We start from the raw sequence: 27,776 nt of genomic DNA on the forward strand, positions 1-27,776 counted from the left end.
GTGAGAGTCAGCAGGGAGCATGGCACTGCAGTGCCCAGGGCTGGAGGTAACTTGACACACCCTGCTGCTCTGAACCCACATACACAAGGGGCACCAGCCCTTCCTAACGCCAACCTAGCACAGGGGAAATAAAGAGCAGTCTCTTACCAGCCCTCTGTGTGTCCCTCACTCACATTATAGCATGGCCCTGGCCCCTTGAGCACTGCCCCCCCTCCCTGGCACCAACCCCTACACCCCTCTCCCCAGGGACACCCGCCCCACGTACCCCTTTCCCTTGGGCACCATCCCCACAGCCCTCCTCCTTCTCCCCTCCCCAGGCAATGGCCCCACAAGCCCCTCTCCCCCTGCCCACCAGCCCTACACACCCGCGGGCACGACCCCACAAACTCCTCCCCCCACCCCGCCCCGCCCCGCCCCTCTCGGGCGCCTCGCGCGCGCGGCCAGCAGGTGGCGCTGTGGGCGGATGGCCGCGCCCCATCCCCCTTTTTGGCCGTGCCGGGCCGCCGTGCCGCCCGCTCGCGTTGCACCGCCCTGGGCCGCGGAAGGCCTCGCCGCTTCCCCTCGCCTCAGCCCGGCCCCGCCGCGGAGGCCGCCCGGATATGCTCGCCTGAGCGGGCCCGGCAGGAGGTGCGGCCGGGAGCGGGTGCGCGCTCAGCTGGGCCCCGGACCGAGCCCCACAACCGCGCGGGGCCCCTGGCGTCGGGCCTGGGGCGGCCTCGTGGCTTCCCGGGGGCTGCTAGTAGCCTCGACGGGGGAGGGGCACCTGGGGGGCCGGGGTGAGGAGGGGATTTGGGGGCAGGGGACGGAGAGAGGATGGGGGAGGGGCACCTGGGGGGCCGGGGTGAGGAGGGGATTTGGGGGCAGGGGACGGAGAGAGGATGGGGGAGGGGCACCTGGGGGGCCGGGGTGAGGAGGGGATTTGGGGGCAGGGGACGGAGAGAGGATGGGGGAGGGGCACCTGGGGGGCAGGGGTGAGGAGGGGATTTGGGGGCAGGGGACGGAGAGAGGATGGGGGAGGGGCATCTGGGGGGCAGGGGTGAGGAGGGGATTTGGGGGCAGGGGGCGGAGAGAGGATGGGGGAGGGGCACCTGGGGGGCAGGGGTGAGGAGGGGATTTGGGGGCAGGGGACGGAGAGAGGATGGGGAGGTGGCTGGGGTGAGGAGGGGATTTGGGGGCAGGGGATGGTGAGAGAATGGGGATGGGGCACCTGGGGGCTGGGATGAGGAGGGGATTTGGGGGCAGGGGATACATGTGGGGAGGGGATTTGGGAGGCCTGGGGATAGGGAGGGGGCACCTGCGGGAGTGGGGAACAGCAGGTTTCGTGCCTGTTCTCCTGGCATGTGGGGGCATCACACATCCATGACCTGGACCTGTAACTGCCCAGCGAGCACAACATGGCTCTACCTTGTCTTAGCTTCCTACCCCACAGCTGGAGAGACAGTGCTGTGCTTGGCACCCCAGCAAATGACCTGAAGCAGTGGCACAGAAAGATTACAGGGGTTTTGATGCGATTGGCCCTGACAATAGAGTGGGGGCTGTGCCAGGACTTTCTGCAGTATCTGAGTTTTCATTTACCAGCAAGGTCTCTAGCCCTTGCAGTTACCCAGAAAACCTTCCAAACAGGGCTTGTGTGTAAGTGGCACTCTGATGTCATCTTGATGCTGCAGACAGGACTCCTGCCCTGGCCTGCTCCTGGGAGATTTGCAGAAGCTAACGTGACTGGTCAGTTTCATGGTGGCTGTCTAGAACTTTGTAGCAGTGAAACTCAAGAACCGGGTATATTTAATTCCAAAGCAGTTTGGGAAAGCGCTGAGCTGCAGAAAGAGCTCTGGAGCCACTGGCCTTGGTCTTCTCCCCCACACGCAGAGGCTTCAGGCTGCTAGGTGTCTGGTAAATTTTTCAAGTGGAACCACTGCTGCAGATATACATAGGGTGACATTTTTGTGCTGCCCTAGGTTAGTTTTAGAATGAAGCATTTTTTCTCATCCCATTTCCACAAATTGGCTATATTTGAGGCACATAAACGTCTGTGTGCTGCCTCTGTGCTGTGATCCTGTCTTTGTGACAGCGGTACAGCAGCTCATTCCACATCCTTCAGGGGTTGCTCGTTGTTTTCTCAAGAGTCCTAAGCATATTTAGGAGCCAGTGCCATTAATGCTTTCAGTATGAGAAATGCATTTGTGTTTCTTGGCTTTACTTGTTTGCTTAAAAGTAGGGTGAGGTGTGGGCCAAAGAAAACAAAAATCAAGGGCTTTTTGGGAAAGGGTGACAGACCCCTGTCGTCTTAAGTACTGATTGTTCCTGCTCAAGAGTCCCTACATGCAAATACAAGAGAACTGCTGCATAAAAAAGCAGAAGCCTCTCATTTCCTTGCAGCAGAAGAACTTAGACAGATGCTGTTGTTGGTATTGAGGTTTACTCATCACTTTTTTGTCTCTTTTCTTGCAGGAGCACAATGAGTGACATTCGTCATTCCCTGCTCCGCCGGGATGCCCTGAGTGCTGCCAAAGAAGTGCTGTATCACTTGGACATCTACTTCAGCAGTCAGCTCCAAAATGCACCTCTTCCCATTGTGGACAAAGGCCCAATTGAGTTGCTGGAAGAATTCATATTTCAGGTTCCCAAAGAGCGCAACTCCCAGCCTAAAGTAGGTAACAGGTCCAATGAGCAAAAATACAACTGCATTTGAATTGGCTGATAATGTCTTGATGATGTTGTACTTATAATCTAGGCCCTGTTCCTGCAATCAAATCTACACAGCTGGAATCTTGTATCTCTGTAGAGCCCCACTGATTAAATTGGGGTACATGTAAGTGCAAGTATCCAGCCATGTAGATCTGGGTGCAGGATCAGGGCCTAGAAAGATAATAGGCACTGGAAGAACCAGGAAAAGGAGTCACTTTTAGACCTTTTTTTGTATTTTTGGTTTAGTTTCTTTTGAGAGTTCTTTTGGGTCCCTCTATAGACTTTATCCTTTGCCTTGACAGCAAGCTCCATGCAGTTACCCTGCAAATAATATGATTAATAAACTTTCTAGCTTGATAAGTAAATGTAATGTTTGTCTCAGAACTAAGCATGTGCACACTGTACCAGAGAGGAGGCAAGAACTGAAAGATAAGTCAGGCTACACGTGTGATAGGCTAGGAAGTCTGGGAGGCTAGAATTTCTGCTACTGCTCAGAAGCCCTCAAGACCCTCAGACTCACTGCTGCTGCTTGATCTTTCAACCAAGGAATTTATATGGTCCCTGAAATTGCTGGTCAGTGTGTGTACCCTATTCTAGAGGCAGTTCATGGAGAAGTATGGCTAGGCTTGCCCAGGAGCAGGAGATTGAAGTGTGATGGGGAAGGGAGAAAGAGGCATATTTTCATAATGCTTCCTTCTGTTTCTGGACATGCTGCATTGGGATTTACTCTGTTATTTTCTGGCTTTGTTTTTTAGAGGTTGAATTCTCTTCAGGAGCTTCAACTCCTTGAGATCATGTGCAGTTATTTCCAAGAGCAAACCAAGGATTCAGTCCGGCAGATCATTTTCTCAGCCCTTTTCAGCCCTCAAGGAAACAAAGCAGATGATGGCAGGATGGTCTTGCTAGGAAAATTGGTTTCCATGGCGGTAGCTGTGTGCAGAGTTCCTGTTCTGGAATGTGCTGCATCGTGGCTGCAGGTAAAGCTGGTGCATGGATAGGACAGTCCCTAAGAGCTGAGTAGGTGAACATGATGTGCAAGTGGGTGAACTGAAGAAAAGGGGCTGTGTAGTGGCCAAAGCAACGTAGGTTTAGGACTGAGAGGTGGGCTCTAGAATTCAGTTCACAGAACTCGCAGTGCAACAGTTGTGGACCCTCCACTTGCAGCTTAGGAAAGTTGACAGGGCAGTGCAGCGAGGGAAATTCTCCCTACTGAGGTCTGTGCAGGGCATAACTTTACGGCTCTCCAAGCCTCTCGAACTCTCATGCCCCTGCTCCTGTGGATCTCTTAATGTTTGCCTTAGGGGAGCGGCACCCTGATGTGCCTCCTAAGGTCCACAGGTGTGAGCTTTCATTCCCTCACCCTTCAGGAGATGTGCAGAAGCAGGCTGTTCTGCAGACAGGGGGATGGGAATCCCCCCACTTCCCTAAAGTCTTCAGTGTAACTGTTTCTCCATATAGGTCTCCTGAAGGCTGCAGGAATAGGAAGGGGTATAATGTGGGTGGCAGGAGACTTTGAGGGGGTCGCTTATTGTGGTGTACTGCCTCCTTCAGACCACTTAGGTACATAAAGGTTTCCATGTTAAAAACTTGGTGCTTAAAAAACACATTGCAGGGATGGTGCTGGCCTGGTGAACTGGCCTCATATTTCTCACACGTCTCCCACTCACTCATTTTCCTGAGAACTTTAGGCAGGGGAGCCCTGATCCTGATACCCTCCAGAAATCCCTGGGAGCGTGGCTTTCTTCCTCTGGGCGATGGTGGTCTTCAGAATCAAGTGTCAAGTAAGGGACTATAGTTAAGAGGATTTGGACAGCAGTGGACAGAGGACATTGCTATCCTCAGTTCATAAAAGTAGAACACTTTCATGTGAAGAGCAAAGGTTAGTGTGGTGATGAAACATCACACTCTGTATCAGATACATGTAACTTTGGCCAGTTGTAGAAATTCTTGCAAAGCTTTTTACTATTCAATTACTGACTTGTACCCTAGATCTTAAATATTTTTTGTCTGGGAATGGTCAGTTTACAGATCGGTCTTTCATACAGTAATGAATGAGAAAACATTTTTAGAAAATAGGGAAGCATAATAATTGAAATAAAAAAACTGGCAGGGGGACATGGGCAGGTGTAGTGTCTGAAACACCTTTTAAATCGTGTTTGACTAGAATAGATAGTAGATTTCAGGTTGATGGTGTTTCTTTAATATTGGGGTATTTATTTTTTTTGCACAGAATTATTATAATCTACTCCAGTAAAGCTAAAAAGTGGCTGATAGATGGGTTTGTAATAGATGACAGTCATGGTAAAAAATGATGGTCTTGTTCCAAAGTGGTATTTGTATCCATTTTAATGAAGTTACCCTCCCTCCAGATGATAATTAGTAAGACTCTTTCTTCTTTGCAGAATAATTCTCACTTGTGATCTGATAAGCTCGTGAACCCATTGTACTGAGGGCGAGCCACAGCCATCAGAAGCTAAAGCTGAGGCGCCTGATCTTTGTGTTTTACATAAATCAACCAAAACTTAAAAGTTAGCAAAAAGATGTAGTAACAGCCAACTGATAGTTTCATGTAACAGAGCCTTAGGACTGGTCTACACTGGAGGGGGGAATCAACCTAAGATACATCGACTTCAGCTACGCTATTCTCACAGCTGAAGTTGCCTATCTTAGGTTGACTTACCTCGCTTCCTCACGGTGTGGGGTCGACTGTGCTTCCGCCTCTCGCTGTGCTGGAGTACAGGAGTCGATGGCAGAGTGATCGGGGATCAATTTACACTAGACGCGATAAATTGATCCCCGATAGATCGAGCACAACCTGCCGATCAGGCGGGTAGTATAGACGTACCCTTAGTGAAAAACTCTGTATCTCCCCATGGGCTGGGCTCTGCAGAATTTCTTACCTCCTGGTTTGACGTACTTGTCGCAACTTGGTACTGCAAATCTCTTTCAGCGAACACCTGCAATCTACTCTGTGAGGTTAGCCCGTGCCTTAGTGGATGACTACTGCTGTTTGGTGCCAGGTTCCATTCAGACATTGAAACAAATATTCAGCGCCAGTCCTCGCTTCTGCTGCCAGTTCATAACGTCGGTTACCGCGCTCTATGACCTTTCTTCAGGTAAACTGCAAAAAGGCAGCATTCTCTTCTCGAAACAAATGCTGCAGTGCCCTTTAACTGTTATGGGCATGTTTGTGTTCTCAGCTACCTATTGGCATTTTAATGGCACTCGGCACCATAGCTTTGCTAGACACGGTGCTGGATGCAGCACCTATCCTTTGGTGTGTGTGGGAAGTTGAGAAGTACAACACAGTGGTGAGTGACCTCAGTCCAGATTGTAATAGACAACTGTCCATGTAACGATTGGTCCTGTTGTTGACGGTCCTGACCAAGGGCAAGGAACGAAGGGGTCTTCTCAAACTAGGTTCAGATGTGGCTACAAAGCCAGTGAAGGGACTAGATCTGGTGGTAATTTGGCTCAGGCTTCCTGGAGTGAGGGTATCTTACTGTGGCATTCTGAAGGTGAGAGAGCTGGGATTTAGGAGGCAATAAAAATAGAATTGCAGTAGTTGGGACAGAAAGAGCGTGATGCATGAATAAAGATTTTAGCAGAGGCTGGGCTCAGACTTACAGATGAAACATAGGGGAGGAGAATGAAATTGCTGTCCCTATGCCAGAGGAGGGGACTTGCTGAGCAGTGTCTCATATTTTTTATTTTCAGATGATCTCATTCCCCCTTCAGACTTGCTCGAGATGGTTGTCTCCTGGATCTTTGAGGACCCCCGTTTGATACTCATCACTTTTTTAAACACTCCTATTGCAGCCAACCTGCCAATAGGATTTTTAGAGCTCACCCCCCTCACTGGACTGATCCGCTGGTGTGTGAAGGCTCCGTTGGCTTACAAAAGGAAAAAGAAGGCCTCTCTCTCAAATGGTCACCTCACCAATAAAATCGCCAAGGACTCAGCCGCTGGAGCTGACAAAGACTGCCACCTGCTGTATTCCAAACTACATCTAAGCGTCCTACAGGTTCTCATGATGCTTCAGGGGCACTTAACAGAGAAGAACCTATATGGCCGACTGGGTCTAGTGCCCTTTGACCACGTGGTTCCACTTGTTGAGGAAATTAACAGACTGTCTGATGAACTCAATCCACTCAATGCTTCCAAAGAGATTGAACTGGCTCTAGACAGATTGGCTCAGGCTCTGCAGGTGGCCATGGCATCAGGAGCATTGCTGTGCACTAGAGGTATGTCGCTGAAAGCAGCTGGTGAAGAGCCTGGCATGAAATTACTTTTCTCTGGTATGTGGGTAGGCTGTCTCTGGGTGAGGGAGGGATAATACATGGGTAAATGCATTAACAGACGAAATATTCTATAAGTCTTAGGAAATAAGAGATTGTTAAAGCTACAAGTTGGGTGTAGCAAACAGCTCAGGACAGAGAGTAAGAAAGGAAAGACCACTGATGAAAATAAGTGCTATGGACTATCAAGAAAGATTGTTGCTTTGGGGATTTGGGAGGGAATCTTCTGTTCATACTCCCACCATTGCTCCCAGGCTGTGTTGATGGTTTGTAGTTTGTTTTTTTGACATGGGAGTATGTTTGTCCTCTTCTGGGCCCATAAACAGAGCCTGAATGGTACAGTTGACATCAAAACACTCCAAAGATGATGGGTCTGTGGCCTGCTTTAGGTCCTGCACAGTTAGATAATTATGGTTCCAGATTCATGTCTTTAAACCCTGTGTCCTAAACTGGTTTAAAACTGTTGAATTAAAAAATTAGAGTGTAGCCATCCATTGTACATCCTTGCAGCATAGGTTAGAGAAGGATGCAGGCTATGATTCTCCTTTGAAAAATGATACAGTGAAAATTAAAGTGACAAGGTGAGTGAGGTAATATCTTTTATTGGTGCGAGAGACAAGCATTCAAGCTATATAGGGCTTTTCTTTCGGTCTGGAAAAAGGAGTCGGAGTGTCACAGCTAAATACAAGGTGGAACAGATTGTTTAGCATAAGTAGTTAACATATTTCAATATGTGCAGTGGTGTTGTAGCTGTATTGATCCCAGGATATTAGAGAGCTTACACGGAGCTCTTCTTCAGGTCAGAAGGAGAGCTCTGTGCAAGTTCGAAAGAGTGTATCTCAGATCAACAGAAGTTGGTCCAATAAAAGATATTACCTCACCCACCTTGTGTCTCATGTATTTCAAGGGACTGTTCAAGGTGAAGTAGCCCATTAGCACCCCTACAGTCACGAGGGGGAGAGGCTGGAGTGGAAGGTTTAGGTGGGTTACAGATTGAATGTATGGCTCATAACAACAGTATGTCATTTTATGGGGAGGGGATGGCTGTGTGTGTGTAAATTTTGCCCCAATAACTCCAGGGTAGACTTGCCCTTTTAAAAATGTGTGCTAGTCCTTCCAACACCCTGGAATGTGAAAGTCAATCCAGGTTCTTGTGGGCACGTGAATCACATATAATAAAGATGCTGCCCTGAGTTATATTGTACAGCCCATGCTTTCAAAGGGGCTGTACTGGTGTTAACTGAGGCAGAGTTTTGCACTGCAATTAGAAGTTAGTAAACGATTCTAATTCATGAGCCAGAGTAGAATCCAGTTTGCTATTTGGCCGGTATATTGGTTCTGCGGTTTTAAAGGAAGTCAAATCTTACTTTGCCATATCTGACTCTGGGTACAGGGAGACGGGTTTTCGTGACATTTCAGAGTAGGAAAAAAACAGTTTGTGGCTCTGTGGATGGGGCCCATATGACTGAAAAGAACTACTGGTTTGCTCCCACCACAATCTCTGGCAGGACCACCGTTCTCTAAAGGAGCTCTGAAGGAGCTCTGGGGAAGGACACATTTTCAGTGGTTTAAAAGGAAATGGCATCCTGTTTGTTCAACTCGATGGTTTTTCTGCACTGGATGAGGGCCCCTGAACTAGAGCATAGGGTATAAACATGACATGGAGAATAGTCCAGGTGGTGGTTTTATCTGAAACGTTTTTGAAGCCTACATTTCTAGTCTTTTTCATCATGAGAGAAACAAGATTTGTTTGGGTGGAGGGTTTTTATGTTCCCTAGCCTGTAATTTTTAGTACTTTTTGCACAAGATGGTAAACTTATTTCATTAGCTAAGCATTAGGATCATTATAAATCTGAGGCCTGTTGAGGAATCTTGGTGAATTTATTAAAGGACACCAACTTGAAAATCCAGTCAATGTCTAAAAGCTGTATTAAAAGTGGGGCAGGTGTAATACCTGGAACTAAAGTCCCCCTACCAATTTGTGTGGCCCAAAAATGTCTGAAAGACCCACACAAACAAAAAGTAAAAGCGGCTGGTCAAGTGATTCAACCCGAACGAAGGGTCAGCCAATCATACCATTTTCTCAGAGCAATATAACAGAACATCTGCTAACAAAACACCAGAAATCTAACCAACCTTCCCCTGCTCAGGGCTTCTCACCCAGACCCAGAGGTTCAGAGACCAGTCTTTTTTCCTAGACAGGTGTTCCCTGAGGCACCTGTGTGAACCTGAATCAACTCCTCTCCACACCTGCTACGCTGACTGTACTCAGTATTAAGTGCACAAAGCCAACTATATAGGTTTTTCTCTAAGATTTTAGTTCTAGTAATCTTAGGTCTGTTTTGTAATAGTAGCAAGCCAAAACGTGAGGCTTTTTTTTTTAAAAGTTGTCCCTTTAAACTTATTTCCTAACTACTTACTTGGCCCATCTTGTTGGGGGATTGCTGTACTAGAAGAGGAAGGGAATTCAGTATAAATACCGGCTAATCACATTTTTGGGCATTCAGTTTTCTATAGAATTGGGAGGAATTTGTTTAAACCAGCATTAAAAGGACCTCACAACTGCATGTTCTTTAGAGTAGGATTCTTGTTAAATTGGTTGGAAACTGTTTTCCCCAATAGAGCCAGTGTCCCAAATTCCATTACCAGAGTCTCTTAACACAAATCTGAAAATACCTCTTGAGGAGCGTTTCACCTCCAAGCCTGCTCGGCAGGGTGCAGCTTTCCTTGGTGGGTAAATGAAGCAGTGCACAGAGGAATGAGGCATATAAAGATACAAACAGTGCCAGGACTGGTGTCCTACTCCCCAAGTAGCAATTGGGGAAGAGGAAGGAAGGAGCAGCACACTTGTTTGTCAATAACAAACTTTGATACGACAACATAAAGTTCAGTTATAATTACAAAAACCAGTTAGAAAGGGCTGCAAGCAGAGTTCTGCTACAACAGTGGGGAAAAAGCGGAGGCGGGTGCCTTACGAAATGTAAGTTCCAATTTACATTGGGCAGTGATATTTCTGGTATTGCCTACATCTTGGCTGCCTGTTTCCCATGACTGTTGTTGGAATCCTTTGAGAGTACAACTAACCAATTTGTAGCCTTTGATACTGGGGATTTTGGAGATCTGCTCTTCCTTCTTGCCTGAACCATTCCCAAACATGTTTCTTCTACCTCAGCATGACCTGAAGCAGTCTAATACTTGATAAGGAGGTACTTTGAATCTCCATTCCTTGTCTTGTTTTGCTCAAGATGGAGTATTGCATGATGGGACATGTAGTCTTCAGGCTTCCTATTTTTAACTCTACTTCTTGTTAAAGATGAGATGACCATAGCAGTCTTCCCTTATATCAGTGGTTCCCAAACTTCAACAGCACATGAACCCCTTTCATTAAATTGTGAAATCTTGTGAACCCCCTCCTAAAAATGAATATTTCTAGGGATTTAAGATTAAATTTCCTCCACACTCCATGGGAGTCCTGCTGCTGGACCCCATTGGCCGCCCCGGTCAACTGAGCTCCACTGAACTTGGGCTGCAGGTCTTGCTGACCTCCGGGGCTCAGGCTGCCAACCCCAACTACCCGGCCCCACTCTGCCTAGGGCTTGGGCTGTCAGCCCCGCACGGAGTGCTGAGGTTTGGGCTGCCAGCTCCCCCACTGACGGGGGCAGGGTTCGGGCTGCCAGCCTCAACTGCCCGGCCCCGCTCTTCCTGGGGCTTGGGCTGCCAGCCCCGCACGGAGCGCTGGGGTTCAGGCTGTTGACTTCCCTGCTGATGGGGGCAGGGCTCGGACTGCCAGCCCCAACTGCCCTGCTCCGCTCTCCCTGGGGCTCGGGCTGTCTGCCCTGCAACCGGGTCCCATCTGTTGCCTCCAATGCCTGGGGTCCTTTGGCCACCATGAGTGAAATTTTTCTGGCGAACCCCCAGGGGTTTGCGAACCGCAATTTGGGAACCACTGCCTTGTATGAATTGGGTGCTGCTCCCCTGGCTCTAGTTGAGTTGCCAGTGTGGCTGCCCCAGTTGGGCAAAGTTCTGTCTGTTTAATCCGCTGAGAATTTTGTGCTAGGGTTTGTCTGCCTTGCAACAGATGTGAATTTCTGTCCATTTAACTTAAATATAAGGCAAGTGAGAGAATGCTCATCTGCAGATGGATGATGTGCGAAATAGTTTGTGATGTAAAAGTTATAGGGAAATGTTCTCTATACATATCTTACGCATGAAAGGATGAAATTTTGGGTCTCTACTAATCCATTTTATGAAATCTGACTAAAACTTCCCAGAATGAAGAGTAGAGGGGAAAAATCTTTTATTTTGCTTTATCCACACTCTGTTTTCTATCCTCTTGAATTTCAGATGACTTGAGAACAGTGTGCGCTCGGCTACCACACAACAAGTAAGGGACCTTTCTAAACTTGTATTTATTTTAATGCATATTTCAAGGCATTTCCTAGATGTTTGTTGAGGCAGACATCTGCCCAGAAGAGCTTATAATGTAAGTGTGCTTTTTTGGAAGAAGAAAAGGAGTACTTGTGGCACCTTAGAGACTAACCAATTTATTAGAGCATAAGCTTTCGTGAGCTACAGCTCACTTCATCAGATGCATATCGTGGAAACTGCAGCAGACTTTATATATACAGAGAGAATATGAACCAATACCTCCTCCCACCCCACTGTCCTGCTGGTAATAGCTTATCTAAAGTGATCATCAGGTGGGCCATTTCCAGCACAAATCCAGGTTTTCTCACCCTCCACCCCCCCACACAAATTCACTCTCCTGCTGGTGATAGCGCATCCAAAGTGACAACTCTTTACACAATGTGCATGACAATCAAGTTGGGCTATTTCCTGCACAAATCCAGGTTTTCTCACATCCCCCCCACCCCCATACACACACAAACTCACTCTCCTGCTGGTAATAGCTCATCCAAACTGACCACTCTTCAAGTTTTTGGAAGGTGTGCTTTAGTCAAACACAAGTTTGGGGGATCAATACAGGAGCAACTGGGTGAAATTTCACAGATGTATAGATTCCAAGGCCAGAAGGAACTTGTGATCATGTATAACACAGGCCAGAGAGCTACCTCCAAAATAATTCTTAGAGCATATATTTTAGAAAAACATCCAATCTTGACCTAAAAATGGTCAGGGATGGAGAATCCGCCATGACCCTTGGTAAATTGTTCCAATGTTGAATTATCCTCACTGTGAAAAATTTAACATCTTGTTTCCAGACTAAACTTGCTAGCTTCAACTTCCAGCCACTGGTTTGTGTTATACCTTTCTCTGCTACATTGAAGAGCCCTTTATTAAATATGTTTCCCATGTAGGTACTTATAAATTGTGACAAGTCATCCCTTAACCTTCTCTTTGTTAAGCTAAATAGACAGACTCCAGGAGTTCAAACAATAAGTAGGGCATATTTTTCCTAATCCTTTAATCATTCTCATGGCTCTCCTCTGAACCCTCTCCAATTTAACATCCTTCTTGCATTTGCGAGCACCAGAACTGGACGCAGTATTCCAGCAGCAGTCACACCAGTGCTAAATACAGCAGTAAATTAACCTCCCTACTACTGGAGAGTCCCCTCTTTATGCATCCCAGGATGGCATCAGCTCTTTTGGCCACAGTGTCACAATGGTAGCTCATATTCAGCTGATTATCCATCACGGCCCCTAATCTCTTTGAATCACTACTTGGCAGGATAGAGTCCCCCATCCTGTAAGTATGGCCTACATTCTTTTGTTCTGAGATGTATATATTTACATTTAGCTGTATAAAAATGCATATAGTTTGCTTGTGCCCAGTTTACCAAGCAATGTAGATTGTGCTGAATCACTAGCCTATCCTCTTCGTTACTTACCACTCCCCAAATTTTTGGGTCATCTGCAAATGGGTTACCAGTGATGAGTTTGTTTTCTTCCAGGTCATTGATAGAAATGTTAAGTAGCGTAGGGCCAAGATCCCATTCCTGCAGGGGCCCACTGGAAACACACCTGCTTGATGATGATTCCCTGTTTACAATTACATTTTGAGACCTATCAGTGAGCCAATTTTTCATCCATTTAATATGTGCCATATTAATTTTATAGTCTAGCTTTTTAATCAAAATGTTGTGTGGTATCAAATCAAATGCCTTAGAGAAGTCTAAGTATATTAGATTAACACTGTTACCATTCTCAACCAAATTTATAATCTCATTAAAAAAAAGATACCAAATTAGTTTGACAGAATCTATTTTCCATGAATACATTTTGATTTGTATTAATTACATTACTCTCCTTTATTCTTTGTTAATCGAATACTGTATCAGCTGCTCCATTATCTTGCCCAGGATACAAGTCCAGCTGTCAGGTCTATAATTACCTGGGTCATCCCATTTACCCTTTATAATTAGTACAACATGAGCTTTCTTCCAGTCGTCTGGAACTTCCTCAGTGCTTCAAGACTTACTGAAAATCAACACTAATGGTCCAGCGAGCTCGTCAGGATGCTGTTTTAAACTCTTGGATGCAAGTTAACTGGACCTGTTTATTTACAAATGTCTAACTTTACTAGTTTTTGTTTAACATCCTCCAGAGACTAGTGGAATGGAGTGTTACCACCATATGATGAGATTGTATCACCTATTTTTCCCCAAATACAGAACAGAAATATTTATTGAAGCCTTTAGCATTTTCTGTATTATTATTAATTCTATCCTTTCCATCTAGTAATGGACCAATACCATTTTCAGGATTGTTTTTGTTCCTAATACATGTTTTGAAAACTCTTCATTGTCCTTGACCCTGCAGGCCACAGATTTCTCCCTGTGTCCCATTGCTAGCTGCCTTCACGTCCCTTATAAACCAGTATGGCCTTTTTCCTCAGTTGTGGAATTATGGTCTTTTTGGGAATCTTAAATCAGTAAATTCTTAAATGGTTCCCAACTATAATTCAAGATAGTTTGACTTCTGGTATACAGGAGGTCATATTAAATGATCTAATCGTTCCTTGTGGCCTTAAAATCTGTACAAATCCCCAAGCCAGGCAGACCCCATTAAAGTCAGTGAGACTCCTCCTTGGTCCACCCAGTTTGCAGGATAAGAGCCTGGATTAAGACAAATAGACAAACAAGACTGTGAAAGTGAAATGCAATTTTGAAAAATTACCTCTGCCCCATCCCTAATTCCCACCTATTATACTTAGACTCCATGCTTAACCATGCTATTTTTTGTTTGTTGTTGTAACCATTATTAGCCAAAATATTAAAACCTGAGTCTCTAAAGGTAGGCTTTGATATCTGAAAATCAGGCCATTTCTGTTTGGGTTTCTAAGTGTGGATTTAGCCTAACTTTAGGCACCTGGGGTTGAAAATGTTGGCCTTAACATTTGCCTATTTTTAAAAAATTAACCCTTGCTGATTTTGGGTATTTAACCCTAGCTTATATAAATCATTGACAGTCTTGCTTCTTTTTATCATCCCTCTGAAACCTGAGCCCTCGCCCTCTCTCCTGCAGCCTGGCCATAGAGCCTCACAGAGCATTGCCCTTTGGAGAGATGGTAACCAGAGCCCCCTCTTTCTTGACAAACCAGCTGTTCAACAGGATTACTGAAAATACTTAACTCTGTTGATTGTCATGGACAGTGGTCCTTTGAGAAATATCACTGTGCATGTACCTTGCACCATACACATCAGTCTGCAGGATGTCATAAGCATAATGCCACCATCTCTCCCTAAGGCACTTTCCAGTGTTTGTTGCTACGCATTGGCAGGGGCTTTTTAGTGACTCTTCTTGTCATGGAGCAGGACTTCTGCCAAACTGCTCCTTGTTCGGACAATTTATTATTGGAGTAATACTTACATCTATCTGGATCTTCTTTTCGCAGCCTACTCCAGCTGGTGATTTCAGGTCCAGTGCAACAACCAACCCATGCTGCTTTGCCACCAGGATTTTATCCTCATATCCACACCCCTCCGCTGGGCTATCCTGCACATGCAGCACACCCTGCGTTGCCTGCACATCCAGCTCATCCAGCACTCCCAGCCCATCCTGTGCAGACATTTATACCAGGCATGACTTTCCCATACAGGCCTATTCGCTAAAGAACCTAACTGAAACTGTACGATGTGCACACATTTTTCCCTGACTGGGGAAGCCTTACAGAGGAAACCAAACATTTATGGAACCATATTTTCCTCTTTAATATTGTGTTGTGTGAGTTTCTTCAGGAGTAGGGGAGAAGCAGATGCTAGGCTGCTCTAGCCCTAAACATGGACAATTTCTTATTAATCCATATTTATGGATGAGAGACAAAAACAAGCCCTCTGGAATGTATGGGTTTTTTTAATATCAACTCTAACTCCTCTAATGAGCAGTACCACTGTATTTCTTGATCTGGTGTTTCTCACATGTACACGTGTCTGACTCTGTAGGGAGACCATCTACTTTCTTGCTCCTTCTCATTTGTGAGGGACAGAGAGAAAACCATACCAAGACTTGCAAGTTAGTCCCTTGCCCCTGTTCTTTCTCTTTGTAAACATTTGTATCCATTGTATATTTTTGGCACTGCAAATGCTTGCTTCTGAAGTGCAAGGTGTAAGGGAGGGTAGCACTTCCTTTGAGAGGAAACCACTAAAGAAAGTGAGAAGGGATTGCTTGCCTCACTTTTATCTCTCAAATGGTGTTCAGCAAATCCAATTTTTTTTAGCCCTCTGCTAGGAAGGAACTTACTTCTTTTGCAATTGCAACCTCCTTGTTTTTTTGGTAGGCCTCTGGAATATCCTTTTCACATGTTCAAATGAACAAATTTGTGAAATGTAGAGATCAAATCTGGTATCACTAACTAATGCTGGTTGGCAAAAACAGATCAACAGCTTACTGCAACAAATTAGTTACTGATGTTTACCAGTTTAACCTTGTACTGCAATTAATTTGCAGCCACACAAAAAATACATACTGATATTGTTCCAGAGAAGTACCAGTACCACAGGCTTTTAATTAGAAATGGTGTACTCTGTGGAAAAGTGTTCTAGTCAAGATAATACGTTTGTCTTCTGTATCACTGCAGTGAAATACATAATGTATCCCCACTCAGAATTGGGTAGTTTTCTAGCACAGTGAAATTCTCTAAGCCCCTTTCATTGGCTTTAGAAGGAAGCAAGGGCATCCTTTTTCTAGGAGTCAATCACTTTATTTCTTTATACATATTTCAGATGTCATGTGTGGCAATAATAGTTATCCAATTACACACTAAAATCAAAGGACAAAGAGATGGAAGCTGGGGCTTGGCACTTGTAATTCACTCAATAAATTACAACTGGAGAGTAATCCTGATGTTTGTCTACTTCTCTTTCCCTGGAAAGATAAAATTAATCACTTGGTAGAAGCTGCAACAAGATGAAAAGGTCCTGAAGCTAAGAACTACTAAGCATAAAGGAGTATGAAATGATATTTATCAATACACATTGTACCATATCTCCTTTAAAAGATTACTTGAAAGGGGGAAGTAGAGGTGATAACCTTGATGTGTAACACCCATGTTTATTTTGTTTTTACCTGTAGTTAATTGATTTTAAATTGTCTGCAGCCTGTTTTCCAAAATTTGTGCTCAAGGATGGGACTCCATTTTTTTTTTTAAATTAAAACTCTTGGATTTCTTTCTTGTTTTGTATCTCTGACCTATTTCAGACACTTAAATTAAAAACCTTACTTTAGACCTTTTCTGTCATCATCCCTTTGAAGGATTATAGTTTCAAATTAGATGGTGTCAGCAGACAATTAACCTACCAAATGAATGGGGACTTTTGTTATGGTGGAGGGACCATTAACCTCTACCTCCTGATGATTTGGGTTTGAGAAAGGGTGTCCTGGATATGCATAGCATGATGATGCATATCTGGATTCCATGCTGCTGTCAACTGGTTCTAGAAGGAATTTAAATACTCTCGTTCAGCAGTTTTTAACAAGGGGCCTGGAGTCCCCTGGGGGGGCATGAACAGGTTTATGGGGGGCTATCAAAATAAACCAGAGAGCGGGGCCCACCATGGTGTGGGTCTCTGGGCAATTGCCCTGCTTGCTACCACCTAAGGCCAGCCCTGGCTATTAATCTACTGCATTTGCCAAAAACCAGTTGTTGTGGCACATGTTGGCTGTGGAATTCTTATAGCACGGTTGGGGGGGACTCAGAAAGAAAACAGGTTGAGAGCCCCTGCTCTTGTTCCTATGTTCTTATAGCACGGTGGGGGGGACTCAGAAAGAAAACAGGTTGAGAGCCCCTGCTCTTGTTCCTATGTTAAGCCGGTTGGCATGTCATTTACACATCTCTGATGTCAGTGAAGTTTGTAGTAATTTTGATTATGGTATTCAACAAGTGTAGAATGTCCCATGATGCTCTCTCCATTCAAAACCAAAATGTGCATGATGGATTCTTGCTGTGTATTGTGGACCATTCTGGCCACTGGCTGAACTTTAAAAGGCAAAGTTTACTGTAGACTGAGTAGAATAGTGAGAGCAGCCACTGTTGCATCAAACTGCATCTGGCACAGGAAGGGCTTACATGATCTTCTGTTTATCATGTAGTGATCTGCACAGTTCTTAGAAAAGCTAGCAAGATAGCTTACAGCAGCAGTGCTCAGTTTATGCATGGTGACCCTTTCGTCATTAGCAGTTGTCCATAGTCATCTGCCCATTTGCTCACTCGTAACAAGATCCTGTCATTTGTCCCATACACCTCTGCACTAATTGCCATTGAGCCACCTTTGAAGCAATATGGCTCCTGGAGCAGAGGCTTATGGAGTGCAAGGGGCTTGTAAAAGGGTCTCTATTTATGTTAAAATGCATTAACTTATCTCACTGCAAAAGTTTATGTATGTCAGCTTTGTGATTGTAATAAATTCTTCCAAGGTACATTTACAAAGTTCCAATGACACAGCTCTTTCATCAGAGAAATTCTGTCAGGCTGTGTTTTCCCAGTGCGTGGGCACAGAATCATAGACTTTAAGGTCAGAAGGGACCATTATGATCATCTAGTCTGACCTCCTGCACAACACAGGCCACAGAATCTCACCCACCCACTCCTGTAACAAACCCCTAATAGTTTGAGCTATTGAAGTCCTCAAATCATGGTCTAAAGACTTGAAGATGCAGAGAATCCTCCAGCAAGTGACCATGCCCTACGCTGCAGAGGAAGGCAATCTGCCCTGGAGGAAAATTCCTTCCTGACCCCAAATATGGCTATCAGCTAAACCCTGAGCATGTGGGTAAGCCTCACTAGCCAGACACCCAGGAAAGAATTCTCTGTAGTAACTCGGATCCCACCCCATCTAACATCCCATCACAGGCCATTGGGCATATTTACTGCTAATAGCTGAAGATCAATTAATTGCCAAAATTAGGATAGCCCATCATACCATCTCCTCCATAAACTTATTGAGATTAGTCTGGAAGCTAGATATGTCTTTTGCGCCTACTGCTCCCCTTGGAAGGTGGTTCTAGAACTTCACTCCTATGATGGTTAGAAACCTTTGCCTAATTTCAAGTCTAAATTTCCTGATGGCCAGTTTATATCCATTTCTTATTGTGTCTATGTTGGTACTGAGTTTAAATAATTCCTCTTCCCCCCCCCCCCCCCGGGTATTTCTCCCTCGGATATATTTATAGAGAGCTATCATATCTCCCCTCAGCCTTCTTTTGGTTAGGCTAAACAAGCCAAGTTCTTTGAGTCTCCTTTCATAAGACAGGTTTTCCATTCCTCGGATCATCCTAGTAGCCCTTTTCTGTACCTGTTCCAGTTTGAATTCATCCTTCTTAAACATGGGAGACCAGAACTACACAAAATATTCCAGATGAGGTCTCACCAGTGCTTTGTATAACAGTACTAACACCTCCTTATCTCTACTGGAAATACCTCACCTGATGCATCCCAAGACCGCATTAGCTTTTTTCACAGCCATATCAAATTGATGGCTCATAGTTATCCTGTGATCAACCAATATTCTGAGGTCCTGATCCTCCTCTGTTACTTCGAAATGATGCATCCCCAGTTTATTACAAAAATTCTTGTTATTAATCCCTAAATGCATGACCTTGCACTTCTCACTATTAAATTTCATCCTATTCCTATTACTCCAGTTTACAAGGTCATCCAGATCTTCCGGAGGCATGAAGGGGAGATGTTCATCTTAAAAGTCTCCATGAATGCATGATTTTGACTCTGGACCTAGAGAGAAATCTGAATTATGCATGAGCTACATTAAAGTGTTTTGTATCAAAGGGGTAGCTGTGTTAGGCTGTATCCACAGAAACAACGAGGAGTCTGGTGGGACCTTAAAGACTAACAGATTTATTTGGGCTTAAGCTTTCTGTGGGTAAAAAACACCCCCCGGAGCACTGCAAGGTTCAGTGCTTTAAAGTGCCAGGGTGGACAGTGCACCAGCGCTGCTAGCTAGTCCCCTCCTGGAGGTGGTTTAACGGGCAGTGCTTTAATGTTGCTCCTGGAGATGCGCCCAGCAGGGGGCGCTGCTGCCCAGGGCCAACTCCCGAGCGAAGCCTCTGGCAGCTGGGGTGGGGGGAGGGGAAGCAGTCGCAGACACTGCTCAGGTCGGCCGCGCCCCAGGGACAGGCGCAGAGCCTTGAGGCTAGTGCTGTAGCGGGACGGCCGCGGGTCTACAGCTGCCCCCCCACGCCGCTCTGCGCTCTGGCCGCTGCCAACCCCCGAGAATCAGCTGGTGCGCATGCGCGAACAGTTCCGGCAACGACGGCGATCCGAGTGTCACGTGGGGCCGGGGAGCCTATGGGGCGGCGGCTTGCTGCGGGGTCGCCGGGAGTCGGTGTCTGGGCCTGTGGCGCCTGCTGGTTCCTCAGGGGCGGCCCCGCAGCCTCCGCCGGCCCGGAATGTGCTGAGCGACGCCGCCGCCGCCGCCGCGTTCCCGTAGCAGACCGAGGCAGCCGCCGCCTCGCCCGAGGTGAGTGACGGGGGCTGGAGCCCCGGCCGCTGGTGCCGCTCGGCCCGGCCCCGCCTGACGGAAGGACCTGCCTCAGCGAGCCTGAGGTGCGGAGCCCCCGCCCCGCCCCGCCCCGCCCCGGGAGTCGCTGCCCGGCCTCGAGTCCGTGCTCCCGCCGAACTGCTGCGCCGGGCCCGGGGAGCGTCTTGAGCCAGCCGCAGCCGGGCGTCCCTCGCCGCTCACACCCCTTCGCCCTGCGGGGCAAGGAGCGGCGCGGCCCGGAGCGCCGGGGACTCCGGGCCCCGCTTCCGAGCGCGTAAGGGTTTGTCTGCAGGCGGAGCTCCCCCTGACCGACCTCGCGTCTTCTGGTGCCTTGCTCGGGGAGAGTCCCTCAGGAGTGACGCCAGGTGGACACGCGCCCTTAGTTTTGGTTCCAGATGTTTCTCTTGGGCTGTGGGAAGAGGTAAAGGAAGTGATTTCCGAATTCTCTGCCATGACACAGTCCCAATCTTCAGTGCCAGCGCTGGGATATCTGGATTCCCTGTAGAGACCCCTGTCAGGCAGCTCTGTTCGTCTTGTTTTTATCAAATCTGTGGTTTGATGTGGAGAATTCAAAGATCACACACTTCTTGGAATTCATTTCCTCCTTTCATCTCACCATTTCATGGAAATTATTGCTGTAATTTGTAAGCTTTTTTTGGCAGTATTAACTAGCCTAGTTTAATTGGGACACTTGTTGCTGTGATACAAGTATCTAGAGTTAATGGAAAGATTTGGGTCAGGTCTTTAGTGGTCTGAGATGTAATCCCAACTCTGTCACTGAGTCACTAGGTAGCCCTGTGCAAATTACTTATGGCCCAATTTTCAGAGGTGCTGAACACTTGCAGCTCCTGTTGACTGCAGTGGTCCAGTTCCTTAGAAAATCAAGCTAATTTCTGTGTGCCTTGCCTCATTTGTAAACTTGGTAGTAATACTACTTCCCTGCTCTAGAGGGATGTGTTTACTTAATGTTTGTGATAGTGGATATGTGTGGAGAGTGTTTTGTTTTTTTGTTTTTTTACTTACTATGGTTCAGTTTCATAATTGTTTAACTATCTGATATGAGTGTGACAACTTAAATTCTCATTGTCTAATATAAACTTTAGTGTGAGAAATAGAAAAGATCTATAAATCAAGTTTAAAGGGAATTACACCTTGGGCATGGCTACACTTGAAACTTCAAAGCGCTGCCGCGGGAGCGCTTTGAAGTGTGAGTGTGGTCACGCGCCAGTGCTGGGAGACAGCGCTCCTGGTGCTCCACCCTCATGAGGGGATTAGCTTAGAGCGCTGGGAGCATGGCGCACACTGGCACTTTACAGCGCTGTAACTTGCTGCGCTCAGGGGGGTGTTTTTTCATACCCCTGAGCGAGAAAGTTGCAGCACTGTAAAGTGCCTGTGTAGCCATAGCCCTTGTCTCATGGCTAACTATTCAGGAAAAGAGGATGGAACTGATTTTAAATTAAATGTTTCCTATTGTTTCCTGCATAGTTACTCTCAAACATTGATTCCTGGTTGGAAGTGTTTGCTGCTCTAGACTACCAGGCTATACTTTCGTAGCTGCTGTAAGGTACAACTTTATTTTACGTATAATTTAGTGAAGGGAGAGTTTGCTTTTAAAATTAGATTAGGCAACAGCTACACATTTTAAGGTATATTCTCATTCTGAAGGGCTCACCCCCACATACTGAGGTGAAGCAGTTTTAGTTTGTTTCTTGTCTTTCAGTCTGAACGATCTCATAGCATTTTACAATTTTTCAGATGTTGCTGAGCCTGGGATATGTGTCTGGAGTAGATTCCTCCACTGAATTTGTTCTGTTTTTTTAGTATGATTTTATTTTAATATTGCAAATATACAGAACAAAAAGCACCTGTGTACATCTATACATATATACAAGAATTGTTTTCACCCTCTAATGAAATGCAGCCATTTGGGGTACATTGCTGAATTTTTTTGTAATGGTTCACAGCAATGCTACAACAGGTTAGGACTAGGCATGTAAAATATTAAACGGTTAACCAATAAGCATTAGTCTTACTTCGAATGTATTCAGTAAATGTTTAAAACAGCTTGGTAAAATAATTTTGTGACGTAATACCGAATGCGCACATTAGAAACGCCACAGCAATACCATTTCATAGTGTATGTGGAACTAGGTTCTGCATTGTTAGGAGCATTGCTATGGAACTGATGTCACTTTTTGGTGGTAGTAAACCTTCAAACAGCATCATGTAGGTTATCGTGATTTTTGGTAACTACTTTTCCCTAGTGAAGATGGAGCGATCGAAAAGGAGTAATGCCTGGAATCATTTCACAAAAATAACAGAAGATGCAGTTAAATGTAAACTGCGTACGACAGAGCTGAGGTATGCAAACAGCATCGGAGCAATGCTGAACCATTTGAAGCTGAAACATCCCTCTGTTTCATGTGAAAAAGAAGGCAAAACTCAAACAACACTGACAGTGTTTCTGATAGTTCAAGAAAATGCAACACACAAAGTGGCAAAAAACTAACTGAGGTGTTGTGCACCATGATCACTACAGATATGCTGCCTCCAAGTGTTGTTGAGGATACAGTTTTTTGTGCATTGATAAGTTTGGTAGAATGTGAATACTGTGTGCCTGTGAGACAGACTATAACCTTCTGACTAGAGAAGTGCTATGAGGACTGTGTGAAATCTGTCCAGGAAAAATTGGAAAACACTGTTAAAGTAGCTTTCACCACCGACTGCTGGACAGCATTAACTACAGAAAGCTACATGATTGTCACTTGCTATTATATTGAAAATTGGGAGCTTCAGTCCACGGTTCTACAAACCAAAAGTATGGCAGAACGACGTATAGCGGAAAACCTTGCTGAAAAATTAAACGCTACAGTGGAAAGATAGGGTCTGGCAGGCTGTGTCTTGGTGTGCATATACGATAATGCAAGCAACATTGTGTTCGCCAACACACCGAGGTATGTTGCATGGGAATCTGTCAATTGTTTTGCCCGTACATGGCAGCTAGCCGTAAATTATGAGTTTTCTTCAAGTAGCGTGAATCGTGCTGTTGCGGCTGCAAGTAGACTAGGTGCACACTGCCACCACAGCACCGTGACTGCAAAAGCACTTGAAAGAAAACAAACACAGCTTCAGGGTAGGCGATGCTGTCCGATCCAGTTATGTAAAACTCACTAGAATTCGTTTTATGACATGTTCAGCATCTGACTCAGTGAGCAAAGGTGGGCTATAACAGCTGCGCTTTCAGATAGCCCTATAACAAAACAATCTGATACCCAAACACTTCAGCTGCAAGATGAGCACTGGTAATTAGTAGAGGATATCTTATTGCTACTTTCCACTTTAAAATGCACTACAACTGCCATGTCTGCTGAACAGTCAATCTTCTCCAAACTGACCGCAAAAGCAAAGCTCCTGTTGAAAATGGAAAAGTTGCTGATTTCAGGGCTGTTGTTCGTCACTCTCTGGAGCATCACATGAAACCCAATGATCCGGCCATAACTGCCAAACCTGCACTTATTGCCTCCTTTTTAGATCCATGTCATAAACACATGCAGTTTCTTTCGCCGGTTGTCCAGATGGCTGCTAAATCAAAGCTTCTGCACTTGCATCGATGTTAGAAATAGAAGCACCTCCAAGTGCTGTGGCTGAATTGGATGAGCCGATAGAGCCAGCACTGAAAAAAATGTGTGAAACTGAGAAGTGCTGTAGTGATGCTTTTAGGTGAAGATTATACCAATGAGGAGAATGCGGTAGAAAATGAACTGGAATGTTATTTCAGGGAGCCTTGTCCTTCATTGGAATGCAGTTCATTGGCGTGATGCAGTCCATCGCACAGCGTTTTTTAAGGCTTGGAATGTACATACCTGTGCATTCTAGCATTGTCTATGCCTATAGAACATGTTTCCAATGCTCGCCTTACTGTTGTTTATCTGTGCATGAGACTGACACCAGAGCATGTAAACGTGTTAATTTTTCTTAACAAAAATCAGCAGTAGAGTTGAAATTCTAATTGGATTTTTTGTGTTTTTTGGCCAGCTCGGGGATATTATGTAAAAAGTTAAACAAAAAAGCGGGTTTTACACATAAGACTATTTTTGTTGTTAGTAAAGACACTTGACAAAGGTAATATGTACATGGGGTAGATTGTGAACTTGTTAATGATTAAATGTTTAGCCGATACAGTTTCAGTAGTTTAAATGGTTACTTTTTTAAACGCTATTTAGATCCCTAGTTAGGACAAGGACTGAAGAAGAAGATCATGTCCAGTTGAAATTGCCGGTGGAGGTTTCAGTTGGGAGAATGTAGTCACACAACTTGGAATTTGAGCAGGATGCCAGATGAACACCACGTTCTTTCATGAAATGTTATGAGATTTTTAATCACAATAGGTCAAACTCAGTTTTGTGTCTGATCTGAAAGATAGCACTTCAGCATAGTGCCCACCAGCACCAGGTTGGGGGGACTCGCTCAATTTTGACTTGGAAAGAAGAGTACAGAATGACCAGCACCATCTACAAAATAACCAGCACCTTTCTCTTCTTGAGGTTTAGAGCAGCCTGTTTTCTAGCACTGTAAACATATGCAGTTTCAGTACAACATTTAAAAAAAAAAAAAAAAAGTTCCCTGTTCTGAAGAGTTTACAATCTAACTTGCACATGGGAAAGCATATTCAATTTCTTATTGCACTAGAATGATAGTTTGTCAGCTTTTCTTTTAGCAGTGGATTGTACAGTGGTTTGATTTTTTTTTCCCTTTTGCTTGTTGAACAGCACAGAAAATGCCCAGTGCATTGGCATCAAAAAGGATTCTGCAAGTACACTGTTATGCATTCTGCATGAGCATCCAGTTTCATCTCCAAGTACTTAACCCATTTCCAGGGTTTCAAATTCATGTCTTTGCTTTCCTGTGCAGGGTTGAGTGGCTTAATGTCTCATATTTTAAGGCCAGAAGGGACCATTATGATCTAGTCTGACCTCTTGCATCACACGGGCCATAGTTTTGTCCCAGTGATTCCTGTCTCCAGTCCAACAACTTGTTGAACTGGAGCATACCTTTCAGAAAAAATCCTGTCTTTATCTATAGACTCCAAGTGATGGAGAATTTACCATATTCCTTGGTAAGCTATTCCCATGATTAATTACCTTCATTGATAAAAATATGCATCTTATTTCTAGTTTGAATGTTGCTGACTTAACTTTTAACTGCAGGATCTCATTTGGCCTTGTCTGCTAGGTTAAAGAGTCCTCTGGTATGGAATAGCTTCTCCCAGTGAATTTACCCGTGGACTAATCAGATCTCTTAACCTCTTCTTCTCTGGTAGAGCCCTGATGATTCCTCAGAATGCTGCCACAAGGCTGGGTTCCAAAATAATATTTTAAGTAGATGATTTTAATTACAGTTCATCAAATAATCTGTGTCTTGCCTTGCAAACCAATGCTTTAACCCAGGGATAGTCAATAGGTGGACCGCAGGCCAAATCCGGAAAGCCAGAGACCATGAAATCTTTTTATTTACTTATCGTTGTTGTTGTTGTTATGTTTTGTATTATTTTCTCTGGAGTCTGCACCTTGGCTAAATACCTTGACCAAGAAATTTGCACTTTGAAAAAAATAGATTACGTCTTCTTTAACAAGTCCTTGTCTGACTGGTAATAATGAAGAATCATACAGTGATATAGTAAACGTTACTCTGGTATACTGTTGTCCTTTTGGAGTAGCTCTTCTGTTCTGTACTTTTAGCTGACTACTTCTTACTAAAAAGTAAGAGTTTTTTATTGTGGGATATTATTATTTTATTGTGAGATCTTGCAGAGAAACTGAAAAAGCATTTGGCTTGCAAGGACATCTTTTATTAATGCCACTTGAAAGATTTGGAGTTCCTCACCCTCATATCTTTATCTAAGCTAAGAAGTATTATCACCTTCTTTATGGAAGTCTGAGTCTAGATTATGCTGCTCAGATATTGCAAATTCAGAGGAGCTGTGACAGTGGAATTCAGAGTATCTGTGTTTGCCTGTGGAAGGACAAGGTGCCTCCAATTTAACATTATGCGTATGAAAAAGACAGAATCACCCACGCTTGTTTTTGTATCAGGGAACAGTCCAGCATTTCTTTTAGGCCTACTGTTAGCTCTTTGGGGCGGTGATTGTCTTTACTTTTGGGTGTTCTTCAGTACTGAGAACACTGATGCTGCACAAATAAATATATTTTGACTCAGTCAGTGGTGGTATCCTGTGCACACAGCACAGATACCTCCCTGTTAGCAATCTGCAAAGCAACACATATAGGCCTCAGTGTGCCTATCTTCACCATATGGTACAGACTAGAGGTGTGGGCTTCAGCGAAAGCAGCCTTTGGTAGGTGAGCTTTAGTGCCTCTATTGACCTCTAACGCCCGTAGGGTTACCATTAGTACTTCATTCTTATGATAATCACATCTTGATTTTAGTAAAGCTTTTGATACTGTCCCACATGATCTTCCATAAATAAACTGGGGAAATGCAACCTAGATGGAGCTACTATAAGGTGGGTACAAAACTATTTGGAAAACCGTTCCCAGAGAGTAATCATCAGTGGTTCACAGTCATGCTGGACGGGCATAACGAGTGGGCTCCCGTGGGGATCAGGTCTGGGTCCGGTTCTGTTCAATATCTTCATCATTGATTTAGATAATGGCATAGAGAGTACACTTAAAGTTTGTGGGCGATACCAAGCTGCGAGGAGTTGCAAGTGCTTTGGAGGAGTTGCAAGTGCTTTGGAGGATAGGATTAAAATTCAGAATGATCTGGAGAAATGGTCTGAAGTTAATAGGATGAAATTCAATAAGGACAAATGCAAAGTACTCCATTTAGGAAGGAACAATCAGTTGCACACATACAAAATGGGAAATGACTGCCTAGGATGGAGTACTGTGGAAAGGGATCTGGAGGCCATAGTGGACCACAAGCTAAATATAAATCAACAGTGTAACGCTGTTGCAAAAAAAGTGAACATCATTCTGGGATGTATTAGCAGGAGATTTGTAAGCAAGACACAAGAAGTAATTCTTCCACTCTACTCTGCACTGGTTGGGCCTCAACTGGAGTATTGTGTCCAGTTCTGGGGACCACATTTTAGGAAGGATGTGGACAAATTGGAGAGTTCAGAGAAGAGCAGCAAAAATGATTAAAGATCGGGAAAACATGACCTATGAGGGAAGATTTGAAAAAATTGGGTTTGTTTAGTCTGGAAAAGAGAGAACTGAGTGGGGACATACCTTTTTCAAGTATGTAAAAAGGTTGTTACAAGGAGGAGGAAGAAAAATTGTTTTTCTTAAGCTCTGAGGATAGGACAAGAAGCAATGGGCTTAAATTGCAGCAAGGGAGGTTTAGGTTGGACATTAGGAAAAACTTCCTAACTGTCAGTGATTAAGCACTGGAATAAATTGCCGAGGGAGGTTGTGGAATATCCATCATTGGAGATTTTTAAGAGCAGGTTAGACAAACACCTGTCAGGAATAGTCTAGATAATTAGTCCTGCCACAAGTGTAGGGGACTGGACTAGATGAGTCCTTCCAGTTCTATGATTCTGTGTTTGGGACATCTTAAAAAAGAGAGACTGGAGAAACTTAACTTTATTTTCTGGCATTTTTCTCTCTCATTCTAGACACTTCTGCAAAGTTCAAAGTTTAGCACAGTCTAAAACCTACATTAAATTATGTACATCATTCCTGCTTTCTTGATGATACTTGGAGTGCACCGTCCATCCTGTGATGCCTTAAATACAAATAATTAGAATAAGGCTTCTGGGATTTGATATCCTAGAATGTCTTTTTCACTCTTCTGGAAAGGTAGGAATACC

The 27,776-nt window shown here is 44.8% G+C and overlaps 2 protein-coding genes across 8 annotated transcripts in view; both read left to right on the forward strand.

Moving 5' to 3' along the window:
• The first annotated feature begins 472 nt into the window (after positions 1 to 472).
• On the forward strand, positions 473 to 16,613 carry INTS15 (integrator complex subunit 15). Of its 5 annotated transcripts, none has more exons than XM_073362725.1 (7): positions 474 to 627; positions 2,449 to 2,647; positions 3,441 to 3,662; positions 5,636 to 5,801; positions 6,403 to 6,930; positions 11,329 to 11,368; positions 14,842 to 16,613. In XM_073362725.1, the coding sequence occupies exons 2-7, from the start codon at positions 2,456 to 2,458 to the stop codon at positions 15,056 to 15,058; spliced, it is 1,365 nt and encodes a 454-aa protein (XP_073218826.1). In that variant the 5' UTR covers positions 474 to 627; positions 2,449 to 2,455; the 3' UTR covers positions 15,059 to 16,613. The 5 variants fall into 5 exon arrangements, with proteins under 5 accessions (XP_073218831.1, XP_073218826.1, XP_073218828.1 ...); XM_073362727.1 differs by having other exon boundaries at positions 556 to 643; XM_073362728.1 differs by lacking the exon at positions 474 to 627 and adding an exon at positions 1,295 to 1,722.
• A 3,112-nt stretch (positions 16,614 to 19,725) lies between these two features.
• NAA60 (N-alpha-acetyltransferase 60, NatF catalytic subunit) overlaps positions 19,726 to 27,776 on the forward strand; it is a 44,451-nt gene continuing 36,400 nt past the window's right edge. Inside the window, exon 1 of one of the 3 annotated variants that reach the window (XM_073362731.2) lies at positions 19,726 to 19,918. The gene's annotated coding sequence lies outside the window, so the exon portion shown is untranslated. The other 2 variants (XM_073362733.2, XM_073362732.2) reach the window with 2 other exon arrangements.

The sequence above is a fragment of the Lepidochelys kempii genome, chromosome 10 (assembly GCF_965140285.1).
Source record: "Lepidochelys kempii isolate rLepKem1 chromosome 10, rLepKem1.hap1, whole genome shotgun sequence".
NCBI lineage: Eukaryota > Metazoa > Chordata > Testudines > Cheloniidae > Lepidochelys > Lepidochelys kempii.

Excerpts from the sequence above, each read along its gene's own strand:
- INTS15 (XM_073362725.1), top strand. The coding sequence starts at position 2,456 with ATGAGTGACATTCGTCATTCCCTGCTCCGCCGGGATGCCCTGAGTGCT. Across the intron at positions 6,931-11,328 it reads AGCATTGCTGTGCACTAGAG|ATGACTTGAGAACAGTGTGC; the intron begins GTATGTCGCTGA and ends CTTGAATTTCAG. Across the intron at positions 11,369-14,841 it reads GCTCGGCTACCACACAACAA|CCTACTCCAGCTGGTGATTT; the intron begins GTAAGGGACCTT and ends TTCTTTTCGCAG.